We start from the raw sequence: 24,970 nt of genomic DNA on the forward strand, positions 1-24,970 counted from the left end.
ATTTCTCTGCTACACCCTTGTTGTGTATAGCAGCAATAAAATTAAAATAAAATGCTTCTCTACTTCACTAGACAGAGCTGAAATGCCAATTGTAACTGATCCCTCTGCAATAAGTCTCAAAGGCTCTCATACCTGTAGCTAGATAAGGTAAATTTTCACTGCATTGTGCTAAAGGAAAGCCTGAAGGGAGGAGAAGGTGCCAAGGGGAGCCTGCAGTTGGAAGGAAAGACTGGACTAGAGAAGGAGTTAGGACTGGAACAAACCTTAATTAACAACAGATTTTGCTAACTCATAAGCTTTAGTACCCAGACTTTCATGAAAGCAGAAATGGCAAATGCTCGGCCAACTTTCACTTGGGTAAAATAACTGGACTAGAAGTTAAGCTGAAAAGATAGAACAACTAGATATTGTGAGACTGTATCCTGAATACATACCAAGAAACTGCTTATTCAGAAGAGCTAGGATCCTCTCTGGGGATACCTCATGCCTCCCCCATATCAACTTTTCAAAACCGTAGTTGATGTTGAACCTTTCCACCTGTTCATCCTGTTGGAGGTAAATTACCTTTCGTGTCAGTGTGACCACTTACAAAAGTCACTGCTTTATATTCCGATGAAGGTGTGTGTAACTAGAATGAACAGATACCACATGTATAAGCTCTTATTATTAGATAAAATTTTATATAAAACAAGGATTGTTGGTTGTAGAATTATCTGTACTGTTTCCTCACCTGTATGTGGAACATTGGAAATTACTGATGGGTTGGAGTAGAGCAGGGGTTTTCAGCCTGTCGTCCACGGACCCTTGGGGGGTCTGCAGACTATGTTTAAGATTTCCAAAGGGGTCTCTGCCTCCATTTGAAATTTTTTTAGGGGTCTGCAAATGAAAAAAGGTTGAAAACCATTGGAGTAGAAGGAAGGGGAAGAGTAAGATAAATTCTGCTTTGAGTGTTTGCTGGTTTTCAAGGTCACCCTAGCTTGGTGCTTGTCTCAGTGTAGTGTGTGAATCTCTGGAGTTAAAGATTCACAAGATATCTTGATGGTAAAGAATGATTGCCTTTCATTCATGTGTGTGATAGAGCTGTAATTCATATGGTGCAATAAGACCAAGTGAGTTATTAGGGTTTTTTTTCACAAATGGAGATAAAGATAATGATCACCCTTCATGGGTGAGTTGTTTTTAAAATAGAAAGTCTTCCCAAAGTGTCAAGAGTGATATGTTCATATCCAGCACTTGCATACATGCTTATCATGAGACTGTGTGAAAATATTTATTATGTGATGGTGGGAAGGGTTAATCAGGTTATTTCTGCAATTTTATTCACTTAAAGTATCTGGGAGTACCCAGCAACAAATTGTACAGGGCAGGTCATCATTGTTCCTTAATCATTTCCAGATAATCCCTAACCATGTGTCAGCTGTCTCATTACTGGGACCCCATCACCCTCCTCTCACATGAGGTGGAAGTGGGCTGTAATGGGGGTGGGGTCTGGCTCCTAGCTGTTCCTGACATAGGAGACCCAAACTCCCTTACTCAAATATTGTCCCTTATTTAAAATATTAATAAAATAACCTAAAATAAAAATATTAATCTGATTAATTTCCCCCTTTTTATCTAAAATACATTTTTTTAAAAATATCACCTAACTTGATTACCAGTAACATACATCTAGCCATTTGATTATTGCAGTTCTGAATAATTTTTCTTTGGTATAGTCTTGACATATAATCAAAAGATTTTAATAAGAAAAGGAAAAATACGTACATATTTTAGAGGTGGAGAATAAGATTTAAATACTGGATGAAGTTCTAACCACCTGTACCTCCGCCCACCCCACCTCCCCCTTAAAAAAAAAGGGGGGGGGCATCAAAGGCATCAACCAAAAACATGTCTTCAGGAGGCTCAGTTTTGCAGTTTTTCAGTCCATGGACACAGAAGTGTTGAGCATTATGCAATAAATTACCATATAGTAACTTTAACTATTCCCACATCCTTTTTCTAATTACATAATTACTCATATGATTTACATTCTTAGTAACCAGCTGCACAGTCAGCAGATTTCACTCATACCTGAGCAGGGTGGATTTGATTTAAATCACTAGTCAGGAAGACTCAAATTAATCATGGATTTCTACGTAAAAGTGCATTATTGTTGGTTGTTATAACCTTCATACATATTCTTCACAACTCAGAGATAGATGTAGTTTATGCATTTTTAAAGTGATTTGTTTTGAAAACTTTTCAGATTAATTTTACAGCTATATCAGAAAATGAATAATTGTTTGGTTATTTCATTTACCAAAGGTAATTGAAGTAGATAGTTCACTTCCCAGTGACTTCATAAATATCTCCAATTCAACAGCTTAATCATTATATTCGGAGGATTTGCTTGTCATGCTGTATTAGGAGGAGAACATCATCAGACAGACATTTAAATTGTTTTGTTTAACTAGAACAACAATGTTATGTATTCTGGATTTTTTCTTCAACAGCAAACATGTAATATTTTAACAAAACAGGTATATGAATTTTTGAATGTAGTTAAATATTCAAGTTTTTTAAAATCAGGTTTGTTTTTTCGTTAAAACTGTTTTTAATTAAATTAGTTAAATGAAATATTTTATAAAAAACAAAAATTAAATTGACTAGGTCAGCCAGGTCAACATGAGAAACTTAAAATATTGGCTTCTGCAGCTAACTCAGTCATCTTCACCTTCATTTTCCTGTTTGTTCATAATCTGGAAAAGAAAAACAAGCTTTTCTGCTTTTTTTCAGGTCCCAAATGATTTCTCAATTTGGAATGAATTAGTCCAAAGGAAGGAAATATTCTTTCCACACTGGCAGAAGAAGCTACTGCTGTTAAAAGTTAGGTTATCACTTCAGCAGTCTCTGAATCCAAGTGCTTAAGTGACTTCCACCAGTTCACTGGTGTGACTTTCTTTAAAACATCATCAGCAAACATATATTTCTTGAATGGTTCACCCTTAGCTCTGAAGTTTATTATAGTTGGCATTATGGAGGGATGATTGCCTGATGTCCATGTCATAGCCATCTCCTCTTCTTCAGGAGTTACGGTTTGACCCTGGTACCGAGTATCGAGAATAATTTCAAGAAAATGAGCTGAAGATAGTGCTTGTCCCATTTGTGGTTTTTTTGTTTGTTTTTTTAATGCTTGTAATTTAACCCTGTCATTGCATATTTCCCTTTTTAAGATCTCACTGAGTTCCTTCCAAATTTCAATAGCGTCAGCAATAAAACAGCCATTTCCCTGCATTTTGTTCAAGGCTACAGAAATAGGCTGCAGGGTACTCAGCAGGTGTTCAACATTTCTCTTCAGCCCAATGTTGAGATCTTTGGCTATGACGGTGCCATCTATTTTTTCACGATTTTGTTCACAAACTGCCATCAGATTAGGCCAGTTCTTGATACAGTGCTCAAAACACTCCACTACTGAGTTCCATTGCACGTCTTGTGGGAGAGTTAGCTTGGTTCATCCCACTTTTTTCAGAGCAGCTGCTGCAAAGTGGTTGTTATGGAAGTATTTTGCAATTTCAACAACATTAGCCTTTATTTCCAGAACACTGAAGTCTTTGGCTTGGAGGTGCATCAAATGAGCACTGCAACCATATGTTGTTAGCTTGGGACTCTTTCGACCCGCTTCTAAATAATTTCTTCTCATCTTGGATACATTTGCAGCATTGTCTGTGACCAAGCAGTGTACTAGACATTTGAATTTTTTTTCACAGTTTGTTATAGCTTTTACTGCTACTTCTTGTAAGTATTCTGTGTGTGCATTTCCTGATGTATCTATCAATTGTTTCTGTAAGGAAGACATTCCCTTCTTCAGTTGTCCCACAAGCACACACAACAGGATCATTGTGGACATTGCTCCACCCATCAAGACTCAGGTTAACAATTTCACCCTCTAGATGTTTTGCACACTGCTCAATTTCTCTTTCATACACTTGATCCAGCAATTTGCCTGCAACATCTGCGTCTGGTGGACTGTATCCTGGTCTTAATGACTGAACCACGTTAATGAAGTGTGGGTTCTCAATCATATGAAAAGGAGAGTTTGTTGCATAAACAAACCAAGCAATTTTTTCATCAATTACCTCTTTTTGTAATCTGCTGGTTCTTATCACAAACTTATCTGTAGTTGTTTCTGGATGATGGAGTTCTTTTTGCTACAGGTGATGTACTGTGGCTATGTGACATACATGATGTGACTGAAACACTGTCATAGGCAGATAACTGAAACTATAGAAAATGATGGTGATCTTGAAGGTAGATTGTCTTCAGAATTCTGTATGTTGAGGAGGGATTCTCCTAAACAAAATAAGTCAATGCAGTTATTTAATTATTATTACCATACTGCTCATTTAGTATTACTCATTGCATTCACTGACGCCCAGTACTACTTTAAAGGTGAAATTGTAAAAGGAAGATCTGCCTATTTCAGCTATTTATTTTTTATCACAACTGCATCTAAAATGATAGTACCATAGAGTAACAGCTATATTTTTTGCTCAAAAATGAGAATTCAAGAATAGTCCAGAAGGAAGACAGGCAGTCCTTAAGGAAGAAGTATGAAATAAAAAAGTTTACCAACCTGAAGATCCTGCATGTTCAGACATGTTCCTTTCGTCATCTTCAACGCAGCTTCCTCCTGAGAAGGAACACTTACCATGATGTTGTTTCATTCAGGCAACACTTTTGTTTCTGAGTAGCAGCCGTGTTAGTCTTCTACTGCCTGTCCCTCCCTTCTCACATTTATCTCCAGACTTCTCCTTGTCCAGATCTATTCCTCCCCCAACAATCTTCTATTCATTGAACTTTTTGAAACTTTGCACTTTTAGAGAGAGGTAAGGGATTGACTCTGTGTACACAAATTTGCAGAGGACAATAGGCTTGAGGTCTGTTATTTCTCACCTCTATATAATTATTTTAAAACATTTTTGCTGTTAACATGCTTGTTATCTCTGGAGGCACAAATCCACAGTTTGAGAACGGCAAAGCTAAGCATCTCTGATTGTATCTTCCAGACTGAGCACTGAGTCCCATTGGGTAGATGGAAAGAATAACCTAAATAATCTATACAAAAGCCCTTGGAACCCCATAAGATTCGATCCCTAATCCATGAACTATTGGAACTCATTTACAAAACTTTTAATAAACATTACATGACTATATTGTCTCATACTATAGAATTAGAATTTATAATCCCTATTACATGATGAGATATCTTTGAGCTATAAAGTATCTTAATAAAAACTATCTTTAGATAGGGTTTTTTCCTCAAAAAGCATTTTATCAAGAAAATCCAATTGAAAAAAAAATTGATTTTTTTTTTTTTAAATCATTGATTTTTATCCACCCTGCACCTGAGTGAGCACGCTGTGAGTTTTGTTGGCACCATTTTTGGTGTTTACTATGTGCACAGCTCATTGAATCCTTAAGTGTTAGGTTTGTGTGGTTTTTGTTTGTGTGTTTGGTTGTGTTTTTTGAATGCTTTTCTTACCACTTGTGCTTTTAAAAGATATTCAGAAAGGAATAAAGAGAGTTAACCCTGTGCCAAACACAGTTGCACCAGTTTAACTAAAAGTATGATTTTATATCTGTTTGGTTAAAACAGTGAAACCCTCTGTGTGGACGCTCTTAAATCAATTTAAATCTGGCTTTATATCTATGAGGCTTGCCATCAGTAAATTTATGGGTGCAAACTCAAGTATACAGGTGTCTACACAAATGTTTGCACCTGGTTAACTATATTGGTATAAAATCACACCTTTACTTAAACTGGGGCAACTTCGATATGTAGACAAACACTTAGGGTAAGAGCAAAGCCCTTTTTTTCCTATGTTTGAATCAGAACATTTCCATTAATGTGTGTAATATGGCTCAAAATATCCTTATTTTCAAATGGTACAGGGTATTGCAGGTACAGCACCAACTTTCTATATAATATCCAGATAAAAGGGTCTTGCTTTAGACCATTAAAATAGATTCCAAAATAAGTCAGTTCTTTGACTTTTTCTCTCTCTCCATTTTCATGGATAAAAACAAGGCATTCGGTTGACAGACTATTTTTATAGCAGAAATAGCAGGACTTCTGTAGTCTGTAGCTTAAGCTTTTCTTTGGGTTTTCGTTCTAAACTCATATTTAACATTTTGAAACTTTCACATTTCAGGCTGAAATTTTCCATGCTTGGTTTCTGCCCTAAAATGAAGTTTTTATTTTTTAATGGCAATTTGAGCAAAAAGTATCTAAGGGGAAATGTATGGAATTATATTGTATTCGAGAAATAGTAATTGGAGACTCTATCATACATAGGTGGTCATGTTAATATTATTTATTTTGTGGTAAAACCAAAGGGCCCAATCTGTGTTCTAACAACAAAAAGGAAGTTGCCATCTCCAAAGAATTTATTGGTTTTGTAATTATTTCTAAGATTTTTCTTAATTGAGTAGGGTGTGATAGAGTTCCCAACTCTTAATTTTTATCATGAGGTTCATGATGATTGGTGTTTTTCTTAACACCTGGGCTCCTGGAGTCATGTGAATATGAGAATTTCAGTTTACTTTTTTTTTTATGGCAGTATCTAGCTCTAATGGCTGTGAAGAAAGCTTGAAAATATGCTTTAAAGGCTTGGAGGGGTGGAAAGGGCAAATAAAACGAACCCAGGATGTAATAATGTGTGTGGGGGGGTTGTTTTTTAGTCTCATGATTTTTCAGGGCCTGCCTTCTTGTTTTTGAGTCATTGGGGTTAGCAGTACTGGATTTTCTAAACCTCCTAAGTAATTCAGGAGCATAAATGTTGTGAGGTTCTAAAACCATCCTCTGAAAGATCTGGGGCTGGCCACTGTTGGAAAAAAGAAAGATGCTGGACTAGATGGATTTAGGGTCTGATTCAGTATGGTAATTCATGTATTCCTACGAAAGTCCATGAGATTTACGTTCCAAAGTCACTTAAGAAACTTTGAAAAATCCAGTATTGCCAATCCCATACATTAGAATAATTAAGTAGGCCCCAAAAGATCGTAAGTCTCTCTGACTTTCAAGGTTACTTGTTCTCCAGTTCTGAGTCACTTACATGTTTTGAAAGTTCTGCACCTCCTACTCCAAGAGACCAAGATGCGCAATGGTTTGTTACATCTATACTTAGATTTAAATCAAGTATCAGCTGCTTCTGACCCTGAGTCCAGGTCTCTTCTCTGCATTCCTCCCCATCATGTACTTCTACCCCTAGATGATGTTTCCTTCCTTCCAAGTATATAAGATGTCAGCTTCAGGGATTTCTCTTTTTGCATGTATAATAATCAGTGATTCTGTAAGTAGTGAAAACACGTTTAATAGGAGTAATTTAAGACCAATATTTTAAAATGTCATTATTTTTGTAATTGTCAAATGTTTAAAACAAAGAATCCAAGAAGCTTTGATATGCACTAAAAATGCCAATGTATGAAGTCCGAAAGTCAACAGTTCTGGTGAGCAAAGCTACTGTGTTTTCATGATGTGTGCAATAATAAGATGACAAGCCCCAAAGGGAACTTTATTAAATTATTTCTTTTAATCAACATAGTAGAACACCTGGATACTACAAAAATTGGAAGAGCTGGTATATAGTATAGAGAATCAGTCAGAAACACAAAGTATTTTACAAAATACATCTGAGGCTTCCAAGTAAATTTCCCCTTAGTACAACTACAATTCCCCAATGGCAAAAATGATAACTTCCCCCATATATGTATGTCCCTCATACGTTAACCTTATAAGTAAATCATGATTCAGACTCTATAATTATCTTTTGTTGGGACTAAATTACTAAAGCAGGGCATACACGAGTTCATTTTTGAACTATTGATGTTCCATAGCCTAAAGGAAACTATTGCGCTATATAAATGAGTGGGTTTGAGGATTTGTATTACCTGATTGCTTTTTTTTCCCCCCCTGTTTCCCCTTTAAGTCTGTGACTCTAGGAGTTAAACAACAAAAAAAAAACTAAATATAAGTAATATTTAAATTTGTAGCACACAGATTTTATAGACTAACATAGATAATTTTGGTTTTAAAAATTCTGTTCTTGAAAAATATATATAAATTGAAAATTGCTTATGGTGAACTACTAAACCTTGCCTTTCAACTCCATTACAAAACTGACATTTTAGTGCTCTTCATCCTTTCATGCTTTTGTGTTTTAATAAAGCTGTGTATGAAACCATTGTACTTCGATATTTACAATCTCATTTTTTAAATGGCTGAACATTAAAAGAAGCTTAATGTAGTTGTAAAATAAATCCTGCACTTCTATAACCTGGTGGCTCTTGATTCTCCTGTGCTAAAGAGGTCAATAAATCATACTCTTAAATCACTATTGACCAACATTCCAATAGTAAACAAAATATAAATTGCTTATCCTCAATTAATATGCCACTTCTCTCAAGTCCCTCTGACTCAAGTTGGTACTGGTAGCTCTCTACAATCCCAGTAAGCTGTGCAGGTATAGGGAACCTGAAGCATTTCAAAAGTATCATTACTTAGGCTCATTGCTCTACAAAGATACTAATAATCAGCGTTCACTGGATGAAGCCTCCAAACCAAGTATTGCACTTGTAACTAATAGTTTGGGCTCAGAGTACGTGTAAAGGTACTTCTTCCAGTGCTTGCTCATGTCGATTCCATTCTAGGTGCGCGCGCACTCATATGCACAGTCGTCAGATACTTTTGCCTTAGCAGTATCTGTAAGGTAGGCTGTGGTGTCCCCTTGAGTGCCACGCTCATGCAGTGGTATGTTAGGCGCCGCCGACCCTATGCCCTCTCAATTCCTTCTTACCTCCCTTGATGGTCAGTTGGTCAGAGCACCTTGTCTTGCATTGCAAGAGCGTTAGTGGTTCTTACAGTGCATTGTTCTGTCTCCTTTGTTTTTCCGTTGTTAGGTACTTAGTTAGACCATTAGGTTAAGTGTCAGAGTAGTTTAGTAGTTAGAGTCCTGGATGGGACTTCGCCTCAGAGCGGGGCATGTCCTGTTCACCAGGCTTTAAGCCATGCTCACTGTGCAGCTGGCTGATGCCCTTTAGCAACCCTCACAACAGCTGTTCAAAGTGTTTTGGGGAGTCCCACAGAAAGGACAAGTGCAGGATCTGCAAAAACTCGCCCTTGAACTTAAAAGGGGTGGAATATTCACTTGAGGGCCCTCCGCACAGAGGCTGCAGTTCATCCTGCCTCAGAACCTCTTGATCAGACGCCATGCCTGGCACCTTGTCGTCATTACACAGTGCACCATCAGCACTGGAATCTGCCCAGCACTGCTCCCCCTCGCCGGTGCCTATGACGCGGTCAAAGTCAACAGGGCTGCCGTCACCACAGAAAAAGGGGGCTTCGGGCAAAGGACTTATGTTAGGCCACATGCCCGCCCCGGAGCTACTTGGGGGTACTGCTGCGGTTGGACCCCTTAGCCCAGCCAGGGACCCACTTCAGACTCCTGCAAGTGGCAGGGGTCCCTGCCCCTTGTAGGGCCATCTGTGCCCAAAGCAGGCCCAGTGGCCAAAGAGCAAGTAGGCCTGCCAGCACCACAGACACCAAGCCAGCTAAGGCCCCAGGATCTATGGGCAAGCCGGTTATGGGACTGTCCTCTAAAGCAGCGGTGCATCCCCAGACAGCAGGTGTCAATCCCCATCACCATGGCCTAAGACACTGTCACTGGATCCTCGATTCCTGGTCAGAAGATCCCAGTCCCTGATGCCAAGGTCTCCACCTACGAGGCACAGGACACCTGAGTCACAACAGCGATCCCTGTACCATCAGGCCTCCTACTCGAGATCGCCATGGCGTGGATCACCATCGCCTAGATGGTCTTCCAGGCATCGATCACCCCCCAGTGCAGGATCGTTCCCCGTCGTGGCACAGGTCTCTGGCTCCCCGGTACCGCTCTTTGGGCAGGCACTGATTCTTGCCCTCTCCTTACCGGTTGCTGATGAGGGTCAGTCAGCAGACTCAGTCATCTACAGCTCCGCCCTGGGCACTGAAAGGGCAACGGTCTGAGTTGGAAGAACAGTTCAGCTCCTCACCTATAAAAGGCGAATTGCCACCAGGCCGTGAGACTGGCACGGCTCCTACAGCAGCAGTCTGGAGGCAGGGGCAGTGGCCTGCTCAGTGGCAGAGCTGGAACCCGTGAGGTGTATCTGTTGTTCCGGTCCTGTACTCGCACTGTTCCTCCCAGGCTGCATCAGACAAACTGCCCCCAGCACAGCCGACGCCAGAGTCCGAGCACGGTGCTGAATCCGATGCAGGGGCGACACAGCGGGCCCCAATGCCCAAGTAGCTGTCCCCAGATGAGCCAGGGGAAGCAGCCCTTCCCCCTGCGGTGCAGTCATCTTCATAGTCTCCGGACAAAGTGGTGACAGGCCCCTCGCAAATGAGCAGCCCCCCCCGATGACTTCAAGAAACACCCAGCCCTGCTCAAAAGGATGGCTGCCAAACTGAACTTGGAGGTCAAGGAACTAGCAGAGGAGTCTGACGACCTCTTTAATATCATACCCTCTTCCACCCTGGCCCAAGTTGCGTTACTCATGCACCCAGAGGTCCTAAATATTGCTAAGTCTGTGTGTGGCAGACCCCCTCTTCTATTCCGTCTGCCTTCAAGAAGGCAGAAAAGAAGTACTGTGTCCCGGCAAAGGGATTTGAATACCTGTACATCCACGCTCCAGCATGATCCCTGGTCATGTCCAGGGACTGGCAAGCGGCACACCGAAAAATAAAGACGCCAAGAAGCTGGACTTGTTTGGCAGAAAAATTTATTTGACAGCCAGCCTGCAATTTTGGGTGTTTAACCCATCAGGCCCTGCTAGGCATGTAGAACTTCAACCTGTGGGACTCCATCAGCAAGTTCAAGGATGGCCTTCCACAGGACCGAGCCCAGCAGTTCACCATCTTGGTGGAAGAGAGCAAAGCGGTGGTGAGAGGCTCCCTCCAGATGGCCTTGAATGCTACGGACTTAGCGGCCAGGGTAGCCATCTCTGCGGTGGTCATGAGGCTGTCCCAGGAGCTGCAGAGTACCCTCCAGGACCCCCATTTGAGGAATCAAGGCTCTTTTTTTGGAGCTGACTGATGCACGGCTCCGCAGCCTTAAAGATTGCCATGCCACCCTCCCTTCTTTGGGCCTACACACCTCTGAGCAGGCTAGAAAGCCATCTGTCCCCTGCCACCTCCGTCAAGGTTGTGGGGTGTCCCTCAGTCCAGCTCCTACAGGAAGAAGGGCAGAGACAAAGGATTTAAAACAGTGTCACCCTTCATCTTCCCATTCCTCTGCCCAGCCTGGTTCTTCCAGAGGCCAAGGAAGCCAGAAGTGGGCATTTTGAGGATGCGCCCGAGGACAGAACCCCAGTCACTTCCCAGGATCCATACCCCTGATCTTTCCTCAACCGCCTGCACTCCTAGTTGGCCTGGTCATGGCTGATCTTGGACCTTTGGGTGCTCGACATAATATCTTCAGGCTACACCCTGCAGGTCCCTTTCTTCTATCTCAGCCTTTCATCCACCGCTTGAGGGTATGTCAGTTTTCACCTAGGACATGACTGCCAGGTTCTTCAAGGGCCTCTACCCGCACATCAGGAACCCTGTTCCTCTATGGGACCTGAATCTTGTGCAGACACAGCTCACGGGACCCCACTTCGAACCTCTGGCTCCCTGTTCTCTTCTCCTTTCCTGGAAGGTTGCATTCCTAGTTGCAATAACATCCGCCTGTCGCATCTCTGAGATTAGGGCGCTTACCTTGGAACCGCCCTATACGGTCTTTTAGAGAGACAAGGTCCAGTTGTGGCCACACCCACAACTTTCCTGCCCAAGGTAGTCTCATAGTTTCATACAGGCCAGGACATTTATTTTCCTGTCTTTTTCCCCAAAGCTGCATAAGTCGGAGGAGGAGTGTAGGTTGCATTCCCTAGATGTCAGCCGGGTGCTAGCCTTCTACGTTGAAAGGACCAAGCCATTCCTCAGGTCGATGGAATTGTTCGTTGTGGTGGCCGAGAGGATGAAAGGTCGTCCAGTGTCCGCTCAGAGGATTTCTTCTTTGATCACTGCCTGCATTCACTGCTGCTACAATTGTCACCACCCACTCAACCAGGGTGAAAGCCTCTGAAGCAGCTTTCCTAGCCCAGGTGCCTATCCAGGACACCTGTAGGGCAACCACCTGGTTGTCCATCCACACATTTATGTCCCATTATGCAGTTACCCAGCGGGCCCGGAATGATGCTGGCTTGAGCAGAGCTGTACGTCACTAGACTGTGAACTCCGAGCCAACCTCCGAGGATACTGCTTGTGAGTCACCTAGAATGGAATTGACATGCGCAAGCACTCGAAGAAAAAACGGTTACTTACTTTTTCATAACTGTTGTTCTTCGAGATGTGTTGCTCATGGCCATTCCATTACCTGTCCTTTGTCAGAGTTGAAAGAACCAAGAGGACGTAGGGTCGGCTGCTCCTAATATACCAGCGCATGAATGCGGCACTCAAGGGGGCACCACAGCTGACCCTACGGATACCGCTAAAACAAAAATCTCTGACAACTGTGTACGTAGGCACTAGAATGGTTTAAAATTAATTTTATTAATCAGATGACAAAACTAGTCTGACTTCAGTTTCACTAAAACTGCTCACCTGTGTCAGCCATTCATTTAAATATTAACATAGCCATGCACATGCTACCTTCCAGAGAAGCAAGACAGTCTTCTTCTCAAAGGCACAGCTTTAAAGCCGAAGACACATTTAATCACAGAGCGAGATGGACTGAAACATCAAGGAATTAAGAATAAGGCCCTGCTCTTGCAATGAGCACTCTGTGAGCAGACCCTTAACTCAGTGGGGCTCTCTACAGGCACTACTTACTGAAGCTTACTGCAGGCTCAGAGCCTAGTAAAAGAAAAAATGAGCTTTTAAATAATAGCTACTGATGTAAAAACAAGATTAACTGTGTGGACTACTGGTCCAGGGAAGGCTAGAATAATTGTCATGCAGACTTGTTTGCCCAGTTTGTAACACATTGTAACAATCCATTTCTTTTTTTTAAGATTGATAGAAAATAACTTTTTAGTGGCCATATTTCAATTCTTTTGCCTGTCAGCTTCCAGCTCTTGCCCCCCAACTCAATCTTCCAGCCCTCTCTGCTTCTCCTCTCTTCCCGCCCAGATTGTTTGGGGGTATTTTTATTTATTTTGTGCAATAACCTTCAACCCTTCTTGAGAAAGGAGGGTGATTGAAGGATAGATATTTTACCCACTGAAGTCAATGGGAGTCAGATTTGGTCCTTCATGGGTGGCTGTTAAACCTGCTGAGTGGCTAGCAGCGATTTGGGTAGTTAATCCAGGTAACTTGTTCTTGCATATTTTATTAGCCAGTCACCAATGCAAAACTGACTTCAGGAAACCTATTGGAAAATGCTTTCTCCTCCCCAGACTCAGCTACTAAGTAGTATTAGACAAATTTTATAAGTGAGTATTTTTCTATATATCCGGTACCTGTGATGACTAGTCCCTGTATTTGTTAGAACTGGGTTTCCTTAAACCTATTTCAAAAGATTCTTATACCTGTCATTACGTCTCAAGAGGACTCATCCCACTAGTTTTATTATCATCATTATTATATCTTGTATTAAATGACTTGTGTAACTATAGGTGTGACAGGTACTTTTTCCCTTCACAGGAAACTCATGAGTGTAGTATTGTTTCTGGTATTTCAGGTAATCTAGTAAATTGTCTGGACAAGCTTTCATTGTACATCAAATTGAGCAGTTTCTAAATAGGCTTGATCCAAAGAAAAGCATTAACAGCTTGGCTGCAGTATCTTTCCAACGTTTCAACCTTAGCAAGATTGTTATGAACAAAAAGATCTTTGCCTTTTTTTTAATAAATACCCTCTAACTATTTCAGATCAGAACAGATCTACATTTTTCACTATGCTTTATTGCCCTGTGCTTTAATAATGCAGTGTGAAGAACTGTAATCTGTCACACCTCCATTTCTTTAACTAGCTCTGACCAAAGGAGAAGTACAAGGGATATTAATTGTAGGGCATGCACGCGATGCTCTTATTCCATCAGATTTTCATTATATGAAATCAGGGCAAATAATTTTTTAAAATATAGTTACTTTTTATTATGACACTGTTTCCCTGGGGCTCATAACTTTTTTTTTTTAAACCTTCCCTTCAGCTTTTACATAAAGAATTGTTCTCCTTTTATTGTATTAATAATCTTTTGGAAGCACTCCCTGGAATTAAACGTCTCTCTTTTGTAAAGTGATAGCACTTCTTCCGAAGCTTATAGGCATTCCATACTACTTAATGCTCTTTAAAAATGAGAGTTGACAAAATAGTAACTTTCAAGAAGCCTTCTGGGAAAGTCCTGACTCTAAGTGCCAGCTTCCATTGGGCATAGCAGGGTCTTGAACTGGATCCCCCAACATTCCAGGTGAGTGCCCTGACAACTAGGCTGTTGGGTGTTCTGCAGTTGTCTCTTTTTCTTGAAAAATTTCAAAAGGTCTCCTTTTCGTTCTGATACAAAATGAAAACAAATGTCAAAAATCAAAATCTTTTGTGAAATGGAATTTGTGTTTTTCAGCCAGCCCTACATAGTGTCATCTTGGGCCTTGAGATCTGAGATGAAGCCAACATAATCCAAGCCCATTGCCACCTCCACCCCACCCTGGCCCCTGGGGCATCCCAAGTACCTGCTTAATAAATGGCAACCACATGCAGAAGTGACCATTTAAAAAGTTGTTTTCCCACGACAAACTCATCGGGACACAAGAGGCCCGAGCAGGCAGATGCAAGATGCAGCCTGCTGCACAGGGGTCGGTTTGTGGGGAGAAGGCTAAAGACAAAGAGGAGAGATGAGTCCCTTAATGAGGTCATGTTGATATTGAAGAAATTGGGAGCAGAATGACTGACCTGGAAGGAGACATAGGGGAGAGTGTGAATTTAGGAACACGAATTTATTAGCAAGTAGCCTATTACAGAAAAAAAAAAAAAACTTAAAAAGAAAAAGAGACCTGGTAAAGAAGATAGAGAGGACCATAAAAAGTACCACTGGATAAGTAAAGAATCCTTTTTAAAAAGGAGGCACCAAACTTCTTAAGAGAAGTAGAAAGACTTTAAAACACAAATCAAATCAAATCCTAGAAAGTATACAAGAGAAGCTAGAGGTAAACTACTACAGACAGAAAAGGCAACTAGATTTACACAACTCTATTACGAAAAAGGTAACAAAAGTGGCAGGCTATCTGCTAATATAAAAAATACGCAAGATGCTGATAAAATTATTCCTCCAATGTGGGTGACTCCATATTACCTAGCCACCGGTCCAAAGACATATGTGAGGCATTTGCCAATTTTTACTGGAGGCTATAGGCTTTGTAGCCAGCTCATCCTAAACAGAGAAGAGTATGTAATTAATGTGATACTACCTAAAATAGATCAAATAGACAAGGAACTCCCAGAGGAGGACACTGAACCTGAAGAAATTATAGAGGTTATTAAATTATGTAAAAATGGTAAACCCCCAGGCCATGATGGGTTTCCCCCAGAATTCTGCAAATTTTTCAGAGCACAACTGGCATAACCAGTCCAATGTCTTTAATGAACTATTGAAAGAAAAAAGATCACTGCGACCTGGAGAGGAGCGCATATTGTTGTAATACCAAAACCGGTAAAGACCTATCTAGTTGCATGGCATATACAGCCATCTCTTTGTTAAATTAAGTTGCCAAGCAAATAGACTGAAAAAAAAATACTGCCTATGTACAGTAACTGAGATCAGACAGCATTTGTGTTAAACAGGCAGTTAACAAACAACATTCACAAGTGTTTTTGACTTTTTTTTTTTTTTAGCTGAATCAACCACCGAACCTCACACGTTTTTATCATTAGATGCTGATAAAGCTTTTGAGAGAATTGTCAGTCCTTAAAAGGCACCCTAGAAATACTCCGCTTTATGCCCCAAATTTGAAAATTGGATATCTGTTGTAATCTCAGATCAGGCTGCAGTAAGAGTTGATGGACACCTGTCAGAAAGATTGTCTCCTTTTTAAGAGGACATACCGATGATGCTCTCTTCTCTTTGCCATGGTAATGAAATCTTCACAGATGGCTGGAAATAATAATATAATGAAATAAAAGTAGGAAACAAACTTGTATTTTATATGCAATGGCATGTGTAAAAACCTTCCTGGCACGCTACCTGAACTGCAAAAAGAAATACTGAAATTTGGTAGTTTCAGGTTTTAAAATAAAGTACTGTAAGTCTAAACTTCTGGATGTTGATGTGGGCCCTGACCAAAAATATAAATGGGTGACCTGACCACCTTATTAAAATACCTCAGAGTACTTTTTTTTTTTAAAGGCATGATTTTATAGTATGTATTTTAGAAAATTTAGAACAGATTAGGAAAACTTGTTAAAATACAAAATTTCCTAGCTAGGCAAAATTACATCAGTCAAAATTAATATCTTACCTTGAATCAGTTTTCTCTTCCCAACACTACTGATTATCATCGTGGGGAAACTTCTGAAGACTGTGGATTGGCAATCATCAATTCATTTGGACACACAAGAAACCAAGTCAAACAGGCCACCCTACGAAGACCTTGGCAAAAGGGTCTGGTGATATCAAGCACTAAACAACATAATCAGGGAAGCCAAATCAGTAATATGCTGTACTGGATAATTCCCAATCATAATAAATATTGGATAGAAATAGAACAGTTATATTGTCATACAGTCAAACTCCTCATAATTGCCTATATAAAAAAAGAACCTAAAGGCCAAAAAATGTGTATATACCCACTTTATTGAGAGCAACAATAGAGGCATGGGATAACATGAAAAATTAAGCCCTTTCCCATCACCTCTAATGCCCATAGTTGTTAACACCAAAATTCAACCCTAATGAATCTCTGGGAAGCTTGTGGACATGGGAGCATGTTGTTACTATGAGATTGGGTCTGTACGTTCAGATCATTCTGAAGAGATGCAACAGCATGCAAAAGGTTTTAAAGTTCTGCATTACCAATAACTGAACCAGAGACATTTTTTCAAGTTTCTCCCTTAGAAAGACAAACCTAAGTGTAAAATTGACATATTTTGAAAAACTACTCATCACACTTATGAAACACACAGGTCCATTTTCTACCTTATATAAAATTATTTTAAACTGTTACTAAGAGGAAAAAAGCACATTAATGAAAAGATGGGATGCGGATTTGAACATGGACATTAAGGACAAGGATTCGGAAAGTATCTGAAGCAGCAGCCCACATACTGCAATATGCATGCTCCATTTAAAAAAAAAAAGTTAAAATCCTCTACCAGTGGTACTTAATTCCCTTTAATGCTAAATGCATCAATAGGACAAGAATGGGCAATGCTGGAGAAACTGTAATGAAATGGGCAGAATTTGTTATATATATATATGGTCCCCAAAATTAGGATATTCGGAAAGAGTTTGAGGATTCTGTTAAAGAGTTGACTGGTTGCCAGCTGTCAGATAACTCGTTGGGGTTGGGTTTGTTTGTGTTTTTTATTTTCCCAAAAATTCTGCACTATATAAGAGCCACAAAGAACTGATTACCCATCTGTTAGTTGCAGCAACAACTGCAATCATAAAGTTGTAGAAGAGACAGGAATCCCCTAAATCAGTAGTCTCCAACCTTTTTAAGCACAGGACCACTTTTTGAATTTAAATGAAACCCAGGATCTACCTAAAAGAAAATGTAGAAATGACAGTAATCTCACAAACCCAAACACCCTTGCCCTGCTCCTTCTCTGAGGCCCTGCCCTGCTCACTCCATCCCCCCTCCCTCCGTCGCTTGCTCTTCTCCACCCTCACTCACTTTCAGCAGGCTGGGAAAGGGGTTGGGGTGAGGGCTCTGGGCTGGGGCTGAGGGGTTTGGAGTGTGGGAGGGGCTCCAGGTTGAGCTTGGCACAGGGGGTTGGCATGTAGGAGGGGATCAGCATGTGAGCTCTGGGAAGGAGTTTGAATGCAAGAGGGAGCTCAGGGCTGGGCCAGGAGGTTGGGGTGCAGGGTGTGGACTCTGGGAGGGGGCTGAGGCAGGGGATTGGGGTGCAAGAGGGGGTGTGGGGTGTGAGCTCTGGGAGGGTTTTGTGATGGAGGGGGATCAGGGCTCAGGCAGTGTGTTGGGGTGCAGGCTCTGGGAGGGGGCTAGGGCAGGGGATTGGGGTGTGGGCTCTGGGAGGGGGTGCGGGAGAGGAACCAGGGCTGGGGCCAGGGGATCAGGGCTGGGGTACAGAGGGTGTGTGCTCTGGGAGGAAGTTTGCTTGTGGGGGGGGGGCTCAGGACAGGGGTTTGGGGTGCAGGAGGGGGTTCAGGATTGGGGTGCGGGAGGGGTTTGGGATGCGGGCTTCAGCCAGGTGCTGCTTACCTCTGGTTCACTAAGTCATAGGCCATTTTTAGCACATGCATTCACAAAGGAAGTGTTCTAACTAGAGCTGGCTAAAACTTGGAATTTCTGGTTTGACGAGAATTCTGACACTTGAACATGTGGTTTAGGTCCAATTCGAGGCTGCCTTGAAGCCACTGGCCCTGGAAGCCCATGCTCCCCAGCAACCCACCAGGCAGGTTTCGGACGCAAAAGTTTGTTAAACCCACCATGTTTCCATGAAACACGTTGGGTTTTACAAATTGGCATTTTCCACCAAACTCTGGAAATTTTCTGCCCAGTTCTAATCCTAGCTGCTGCTTCCTTTTCTTTTACTGCTGTGCATACCTGATTTTGCCTTATATGTTATAAGCCTAGGGCCAGCCTTAGTCTTTCTTAGGGGGCTTACACAATTTTTTTCCTCCCTGTCCTGTATATAACTGACTTCTGATCATGCCACCGTGCACAAGGCTGGCTTGAGAATGTTGTGGAGTGTCATTGAGAGTCATATTTGGGATGCTGTAAATAATCAATTCCTTTTATATCTATATATAAATAGACGGGATCTTTGGGGGACTGCAGGCAAAGTGTAGCCCACTGAATTTGTTCTGTGGCTGTGATTTCATGGATCCCAAAGGTCATGGTCTCCACCATTGCAGGCACATAGGGTTGAATAACCCTGATCTTTAGGAAAAATCTGTAACAAACTTTCATCCCTAATGATTGTTTTATGTTCTCAAGGCCTTTGTCACAAAGGAACAGCACTAGAAATTGAGTTTATTAACAAAACAAAAGGCTGAGATTAGCATTGCGCCTGATCCCAAATCAGCTGTGTAGGCTCCAAAGTCCTGGTTTATATACTAGACTCTTTTCTTCTACCAGCTTCTCTTTCCCTGAACTTTGATGCAGTTCTCTCTCGGTTACATAACCAAAAGTGACCAATCTTAATTTCCTTGCTTCATTCAGCAACGACTCCCTTCTGGATGGTTAATGGGTAGGGTTTGGTGCTCTTTAAAGGAAACTCCTCTACCACATGCTAATGACCACTATGCTGTTTTCACGGGCATGGTCTTGGTAGGCAGCGGAAGATGGGTTATAGTCATGGTTGAGAGATTCCTTAAGGCTTCAACAGGGACACACACAACCTAATTTCCCCCTGCAGAGAGATGCTGACTTTAAATGTATGTAGTCTCTATGGGGCAAATGTTTTTTTCTTAATAGAAGTCTCTTTGCAAACTTACATACATCATCCTACTGGAGAGTAAGTATTACACATCCTCATAAATGAAGACTAATGGGTATAAACTATCTCCTAGTTTATGGGGCCATCTGTGGTTGAGGGGAGGCTGGAGACTGAGTTACTTCTTGGTACTCTTCCTATTTACTTTCAGTAGGAAAGAGCAGGGGGCAGTTTCCCAGTCAAAGATATTTTCTCTATGGGAAAGGAGGAGGGTTCTGAAGAAAATAGAAGAGCTGCCAATAATTCCAGGTTGACCTGTCTGTCACAGGGAAATACTGTGCCAGCCAGTATCCTGGGACATTGTAGCTGGCAGCAGTAAAACTCCTATCTATTTCAATGGGAACGTGAAAGCTACCCCTTTTTATTTACAAAAAGAACAGGAGGACTTGTGGCACCTTAGAGACGAACCAATTTATTTGAGCATAAGCTTTCGTGAGCTACAGCTCACTTCATTGGCATCTGTAGCTCATGAAAGCTTATGCTCAAATAAATTGGTTCGTCTCTAAGGTGCCACAAGTCCTCCTTTTCTTTTTGTGAATACAGACTAGCACGGCTGCTACTCTGAAACCTTTTTATTTAAAGATTGTAAAATAAACTGGCATTGTCTACTTAAAAATCCCTTCAAAGCTTTCTTGTTTCAGCATGTTTTTAAGACTGAGAGAGAAAAAGATTCAGTGATTGGTATAAAAATAAATTGTTTCTGAATATGTGATACCATAAGTGGTGCTGGCATGTTTCACTGTACTACTCATGCTACATGTTTTCTTTTAAGAACATGCATGCTTTTTGTTTTTAAATTGCAGTCATAGCTAAAGTTTCCTGACCTGTGTGTATCTAGATAGGTTATCTTGCAGACTCTGCATAGATGCCTTGGATTGCCTTTAAATATTCCACTCTTTCCTTAATGGGGTTACTGCTGTTTAAAAATATTATACTTCAAAGGCCAAAGAGCATCAATTATCCACTTGAGGCTAAAATAATAAGAAATGTAAATGCCAGAGTTTTCACTGTACTTACAGGATTGGATTCTTGCTATTTTGTGTTACAGTAACTTCAGGTTTCAGACCCACAACGGTCTCAACCCAAACATCTGAAGTAAACATTTGTAATCATACTTCAAGAGAAGGAGTTTATGGTGAAATTCCTTAGTTATGATAAGACTGCCTATTCCCTGTTTTATTTATGTCGTCTAAAGCTTTTGAAATCTTTTTTTTTTTTCTTTTCTGTGTTTAGGACCATACTGTGGCAATATGATGCCCGTTCCTAAAGAAATCATCTTGGATACTAATGAAGCAACTATTCGCTTTGAGAGTGGGTCCCATGTATCGGGACGGGGCTTTCTATTATCCTATGCCAGTAGTGATCATCCAGGTATAGTAATGAGTCCAAAAAGCAAATGTCCTTATGAATTAAAGAGAGAAAATTTGAGGGTACAGATGAACATGCTGCTAATATTCATAAAGCCCAATCTCTGGGTGCCCAGTATTACCAGGGAACTTACCTACTTTAACCATAATTTATTTATATTTTTTAATACAGTGTACACAAGTACTCCTGGGGGAATTCTGTGCCACTGCACATGGGCAAAATTTATGTCCCCTGCAAATTTCTTTGCTTTTCTGCTTTGACTTTCTGATGGGGAAGCAAAGGGAAGCCACAAAAGTGGTTGTGCGATCCTCCCCAGTAGTTTTGGGTACCCAGCAGCTGACAGAGAGGTAAATCACTGTAGGGCAGGGTGCAGGACGGGGGAAGACCCAGCTGGTGGCTCCTATTCTGTGCTGGGCTCAGCTGCTAGTCCTGGCTGGGCTGGACAGGACAGGACTTCCTCTTCCCCTGCCTGGCATCTGGGCCCAGATCAGACCCATCCCCAGATTTCTCCCCCAGCTATAGGAAGCTCTGCAAACTCCCCCCACCCCACTTCTTGCACCTATCACTCCTCAGCTGCAGGGGGACGGATCGCTGTACAGAGAGCTGCTCCCCCCCATCCACCCAACCCCCATGCATGCAGACCCCTCACACCCAGACCCTCCCTGATGAGCCCCACTCCCCCTAAACCTGGACCACCCCAATGAGCCACCCGCACCCGAATCCCCACCCTATTGAGCCCCAACCAGCTGCACCTGGATCCCTACCCCACTGAGCCCCACTCCCCAAGCATCTGGACACTACCACCCCCTGAGCTCCCCACACCCAGACCCCTTCCTGCTGAGCCCCAGCCACCTTCACCTGGACCCCCTGCAGAGTCCCATTACTGTTGCACTCAAACCCCACCCTCCTTCCCCAACAAGCCCCTGTGCATCCAGATCCCCCCGCACCCAGATCACCACTGAGCTGCCCGCACCTAGATTGCCTGGCACAGAACCCTCTCAACCCACATCTGGATCCCCCCACACTAAGCCGCTCCACACTTGGATCCTGCTTTGCTGAGCCTGCGCACCCATGCCTGGTACAGAGGGGCAGGGCCCTGGGGTGTTTCTGGGCAGGCCCAGTCCTTGCGCTGTGTCAGGGTTGAGTGCAGCCTCACCGATGAGTCCGTGACCTGGGGTGTGGGGGGAGCTGCACAGTGATCTCCCACCTCCATGTAGCCAGTGGCCTGTGCTCTCCAATGCCATGCTGGAGTCTCCACATTTATTTGACAAATAAAATTTGCAGAATTTTAAAATATTGTGTGCAGAATTTTTATTTTTTTGGCATGGAATTTTTAATTTTTTGGCGCAGAATGTCCTCAGGAGTAACACAAGGGACAGTTATAGAGTAGTAATGCATGCACCCAGAGCAGCCATTGAAGTCCTACATAGACTGTTTGCGGGATAGGGCTCATCTGAGCAGAAAATGAGCATGTTCTCATTAAAGTCCTATTAAAAGAGGGCTCAGGCTCAGATATTTACCACATGGTGATGATGTATCAGGTTGTTGAAGACTAACATTTAACACGAACACCTGATGATGTGATAGTCTCACTGTGCAGTTTACTTTTAATGGTAGCAGACAATCTGATTTATGTATGGAATCAGGGGTAAGAGGGGAAGGGAAGGTGTGAGGATATCATAGCTCTTTCATTCCAGCTAATAAAAATGTCAACTATCAAGATGTAAATGCATAAATAATGTCTGGAGACTTTTTAAAATATAATTTCATGTTTAGCCAAGTTTTCTCTACACTTTTGTACTCTGCAGTCAGGAATAACTAGTTGTAATATTTTTAACAGATTTAATCACATGTTTGGAGAGAGCAAACCATCACGTGAAGAACGAATACAGGTAAATATGAGTGCAACGCTATGCTCTGCAGTTGTCTCGCTGTGTCTTGTTTGACCTGTTCATTGTTGTGTCTGGATAAAGTATCTTGTTTACTGCTTGTAACATGCTGAAAAGCCTTGAAAAGCCTAGCATTTACCACAGGAATGTGTTTTCTTGAGACGTTCGTTCCTTTTCAGTATAATGCTGTAATTATGTGTGGCTTATTTGTGAGTAACAGAAGAGTCATCTCCCCAGGACTTCACTTTCCAGAACAAACAAGGGGATGCTGCTACAATGCTCAAACTATCTTGATTTGTGGCATAAGTGGGCAGTGCCAGGGTAAACTAAAAATACAGAGCTTAACCTTTGGAGGTGCTGAGAGCCCTGAACTTCCACTGATGCCACTGGGAGTTGAGGGCACTCAGAATCTTCCAGGATCATACCCAAGATATGTTAAAATTGTTTCTAGGTTAGTTTCTTGAGTCGGTGAACCTGGCAATAGATTTTGAAATCATAATGGAACACAAGCCAATTTTTACTGTGCTCATGAACAATATTGAGCTTTTTTTTTTTTTTTGGAGTTGCTTGGAAAGTTTGTTACCTTGTGTCGTAATATTTCCAGAACAAGCAAAACTAAAGAGAAAAAAATGCACTTAAATGATTACTATTTTGGCTCTTTGTGTGTCCTACTATATGCAGTAAGCTAATGAACTTGAATCTGAGAACAAATTTGCCTTTTAAAAACATGCTAATTTATGCTCAGCTAGAACACATTTCTAAAAATATTTCTTGGTTTGTTGGCATTTTGTGTGTGTGTGGCAGGCATTACAATCCATGTTTTAAACACGATTCTATTCTTTTACTGCAGCAGATACTGTCCTGCTGGTTGCAGAGACATAGCAGGTGATATTTCTGGGAATATAGTGGAAGGATACAGAGATGTAAGTATGAAGGGTAAAGAATGGGCTTTAGAAAGATGGAATACAAAGGCAATTGCTAGGGTTGCCAGATCTCTGGTTTTCGACCGGAAAGTCTGGTTAAAAAGAGGACTTGACGGTGTCCGATCAGATCTACTGACCAGATACCCAAAGTCCGGTTACTGCAGGTGGGGGAGGCAGGAAGGCGTCAGGTAATTACCCATGCCAGACCCTACTCGTCTGGAGCCGCCTCCTAACCTGCATTCGGCAACTGCAGCTCCTGACGCGGGGAGGGGGGAAGGAGAGGGGGAAAAGCAGTGAGTGATGGGGGAAGGTGGGAAGAGGAGCAAACGATGGGCTGGGCCTCGGGGGAAGAGGTGGGACAAGGGCGGGGCTTAGGGGGAAGAGGCACTCCTGCTTGAGTGTCCAGTTTTTAAACATTACAAAATTGTCAACCCTAGAAAATTCATGGTTATTTAGCACAATAAGCAAAAATGTCATTCATTTTTATCTCTATTAGTAATCCCATTTACTGGCACCTTTACTACTTACATATTACCAAACAAGCCAACCGCCCATTTATGAGCAAGAAACATGTAATGTCACTCAGAAAACCATGCACTGAAAAGATACTTCTGGCTTCTAGCTACTGTGGTTTTTGTTCTCCCTCTCCCCTTCTTTGTCCGCTAAGTGGTACTGGATGACATGTTAAACTATTCCTACAGTCTCAGGATTCCATCTCTCTCTTTTGAGAATCCAGTGCACCCCAAATTCCAGATCTCAGTTACTCCCTGAACAGTGCTATACCTGCTTATCACAGATCTTTCCATTTTTTTAAGTCTGTCCTCCTAGGGAAAAAATCAGTTCAGTTAGAACTGGATTTTGACACCAATGTCTACTTCATTTCAGAGTGATTTCCTGGGATTTTTCTCATGATTTAGTTAGGGATTGGCCCTGCTTAGAGCAGGGGGTTGGACTAGATGACCTCCTGAGGTCCCTTCCAACCCTGATATTCTAGATTCTATGATTCCTAAACCTGTCCCATTTATAATTACCAGTTTCTTAAATTATTGACTTTGTGGCACCTTAGCGACTTCAATGGATTGTGATCAGGCCTTATATTAATAGTGCTTTGTTTAAAGAAGAAA

At 41.8% G+C, this 24,970-nt stretch overlaps 1 protein-coding gene across 1 annotated transcript in view; it reads left to right on the forward strand.

The window, feature by feature from the left end:
• DCBLD1 (discoidin, CUB and LCCL domain containing 1) overlaps positions 1–24,970 on the forward strand; it is an 84,720-nt gene that overhangs the window by 31,166 nt on the left and 28,584 nt on the right. The window contains exons 3-5 of the mRNA XM_048844706.2: positions 20,900–21,037; positions 22,875–22,926; positions 23,774–23,846. Of these exons, the coding sequence (XP_048700663.2) occupies positions 20,900–21,037; positions 22,875–22,926; positions 23,774–23,846 (263 nt within the window). The remainder of the gene's footprint in view (positions 1–20,899; positions 21,038–22,874; positions 22,927–23,773; positions 23,847–24,970) is intronic.

Source organism: Caretta caretta, chromosome 3, assembly GCF_965140235.1.
Source record: "Caretta caretta isolate rCarCar2 chromosome 3, rCarCar1.hap1, whole genome shotgun sequence".
Taxonomy (NCBI): domain Eukaryota; kingdom Metazoa; phylum Chordata; order Testudines; family Cheloniidae; genus Caretta; species Caretta caretta.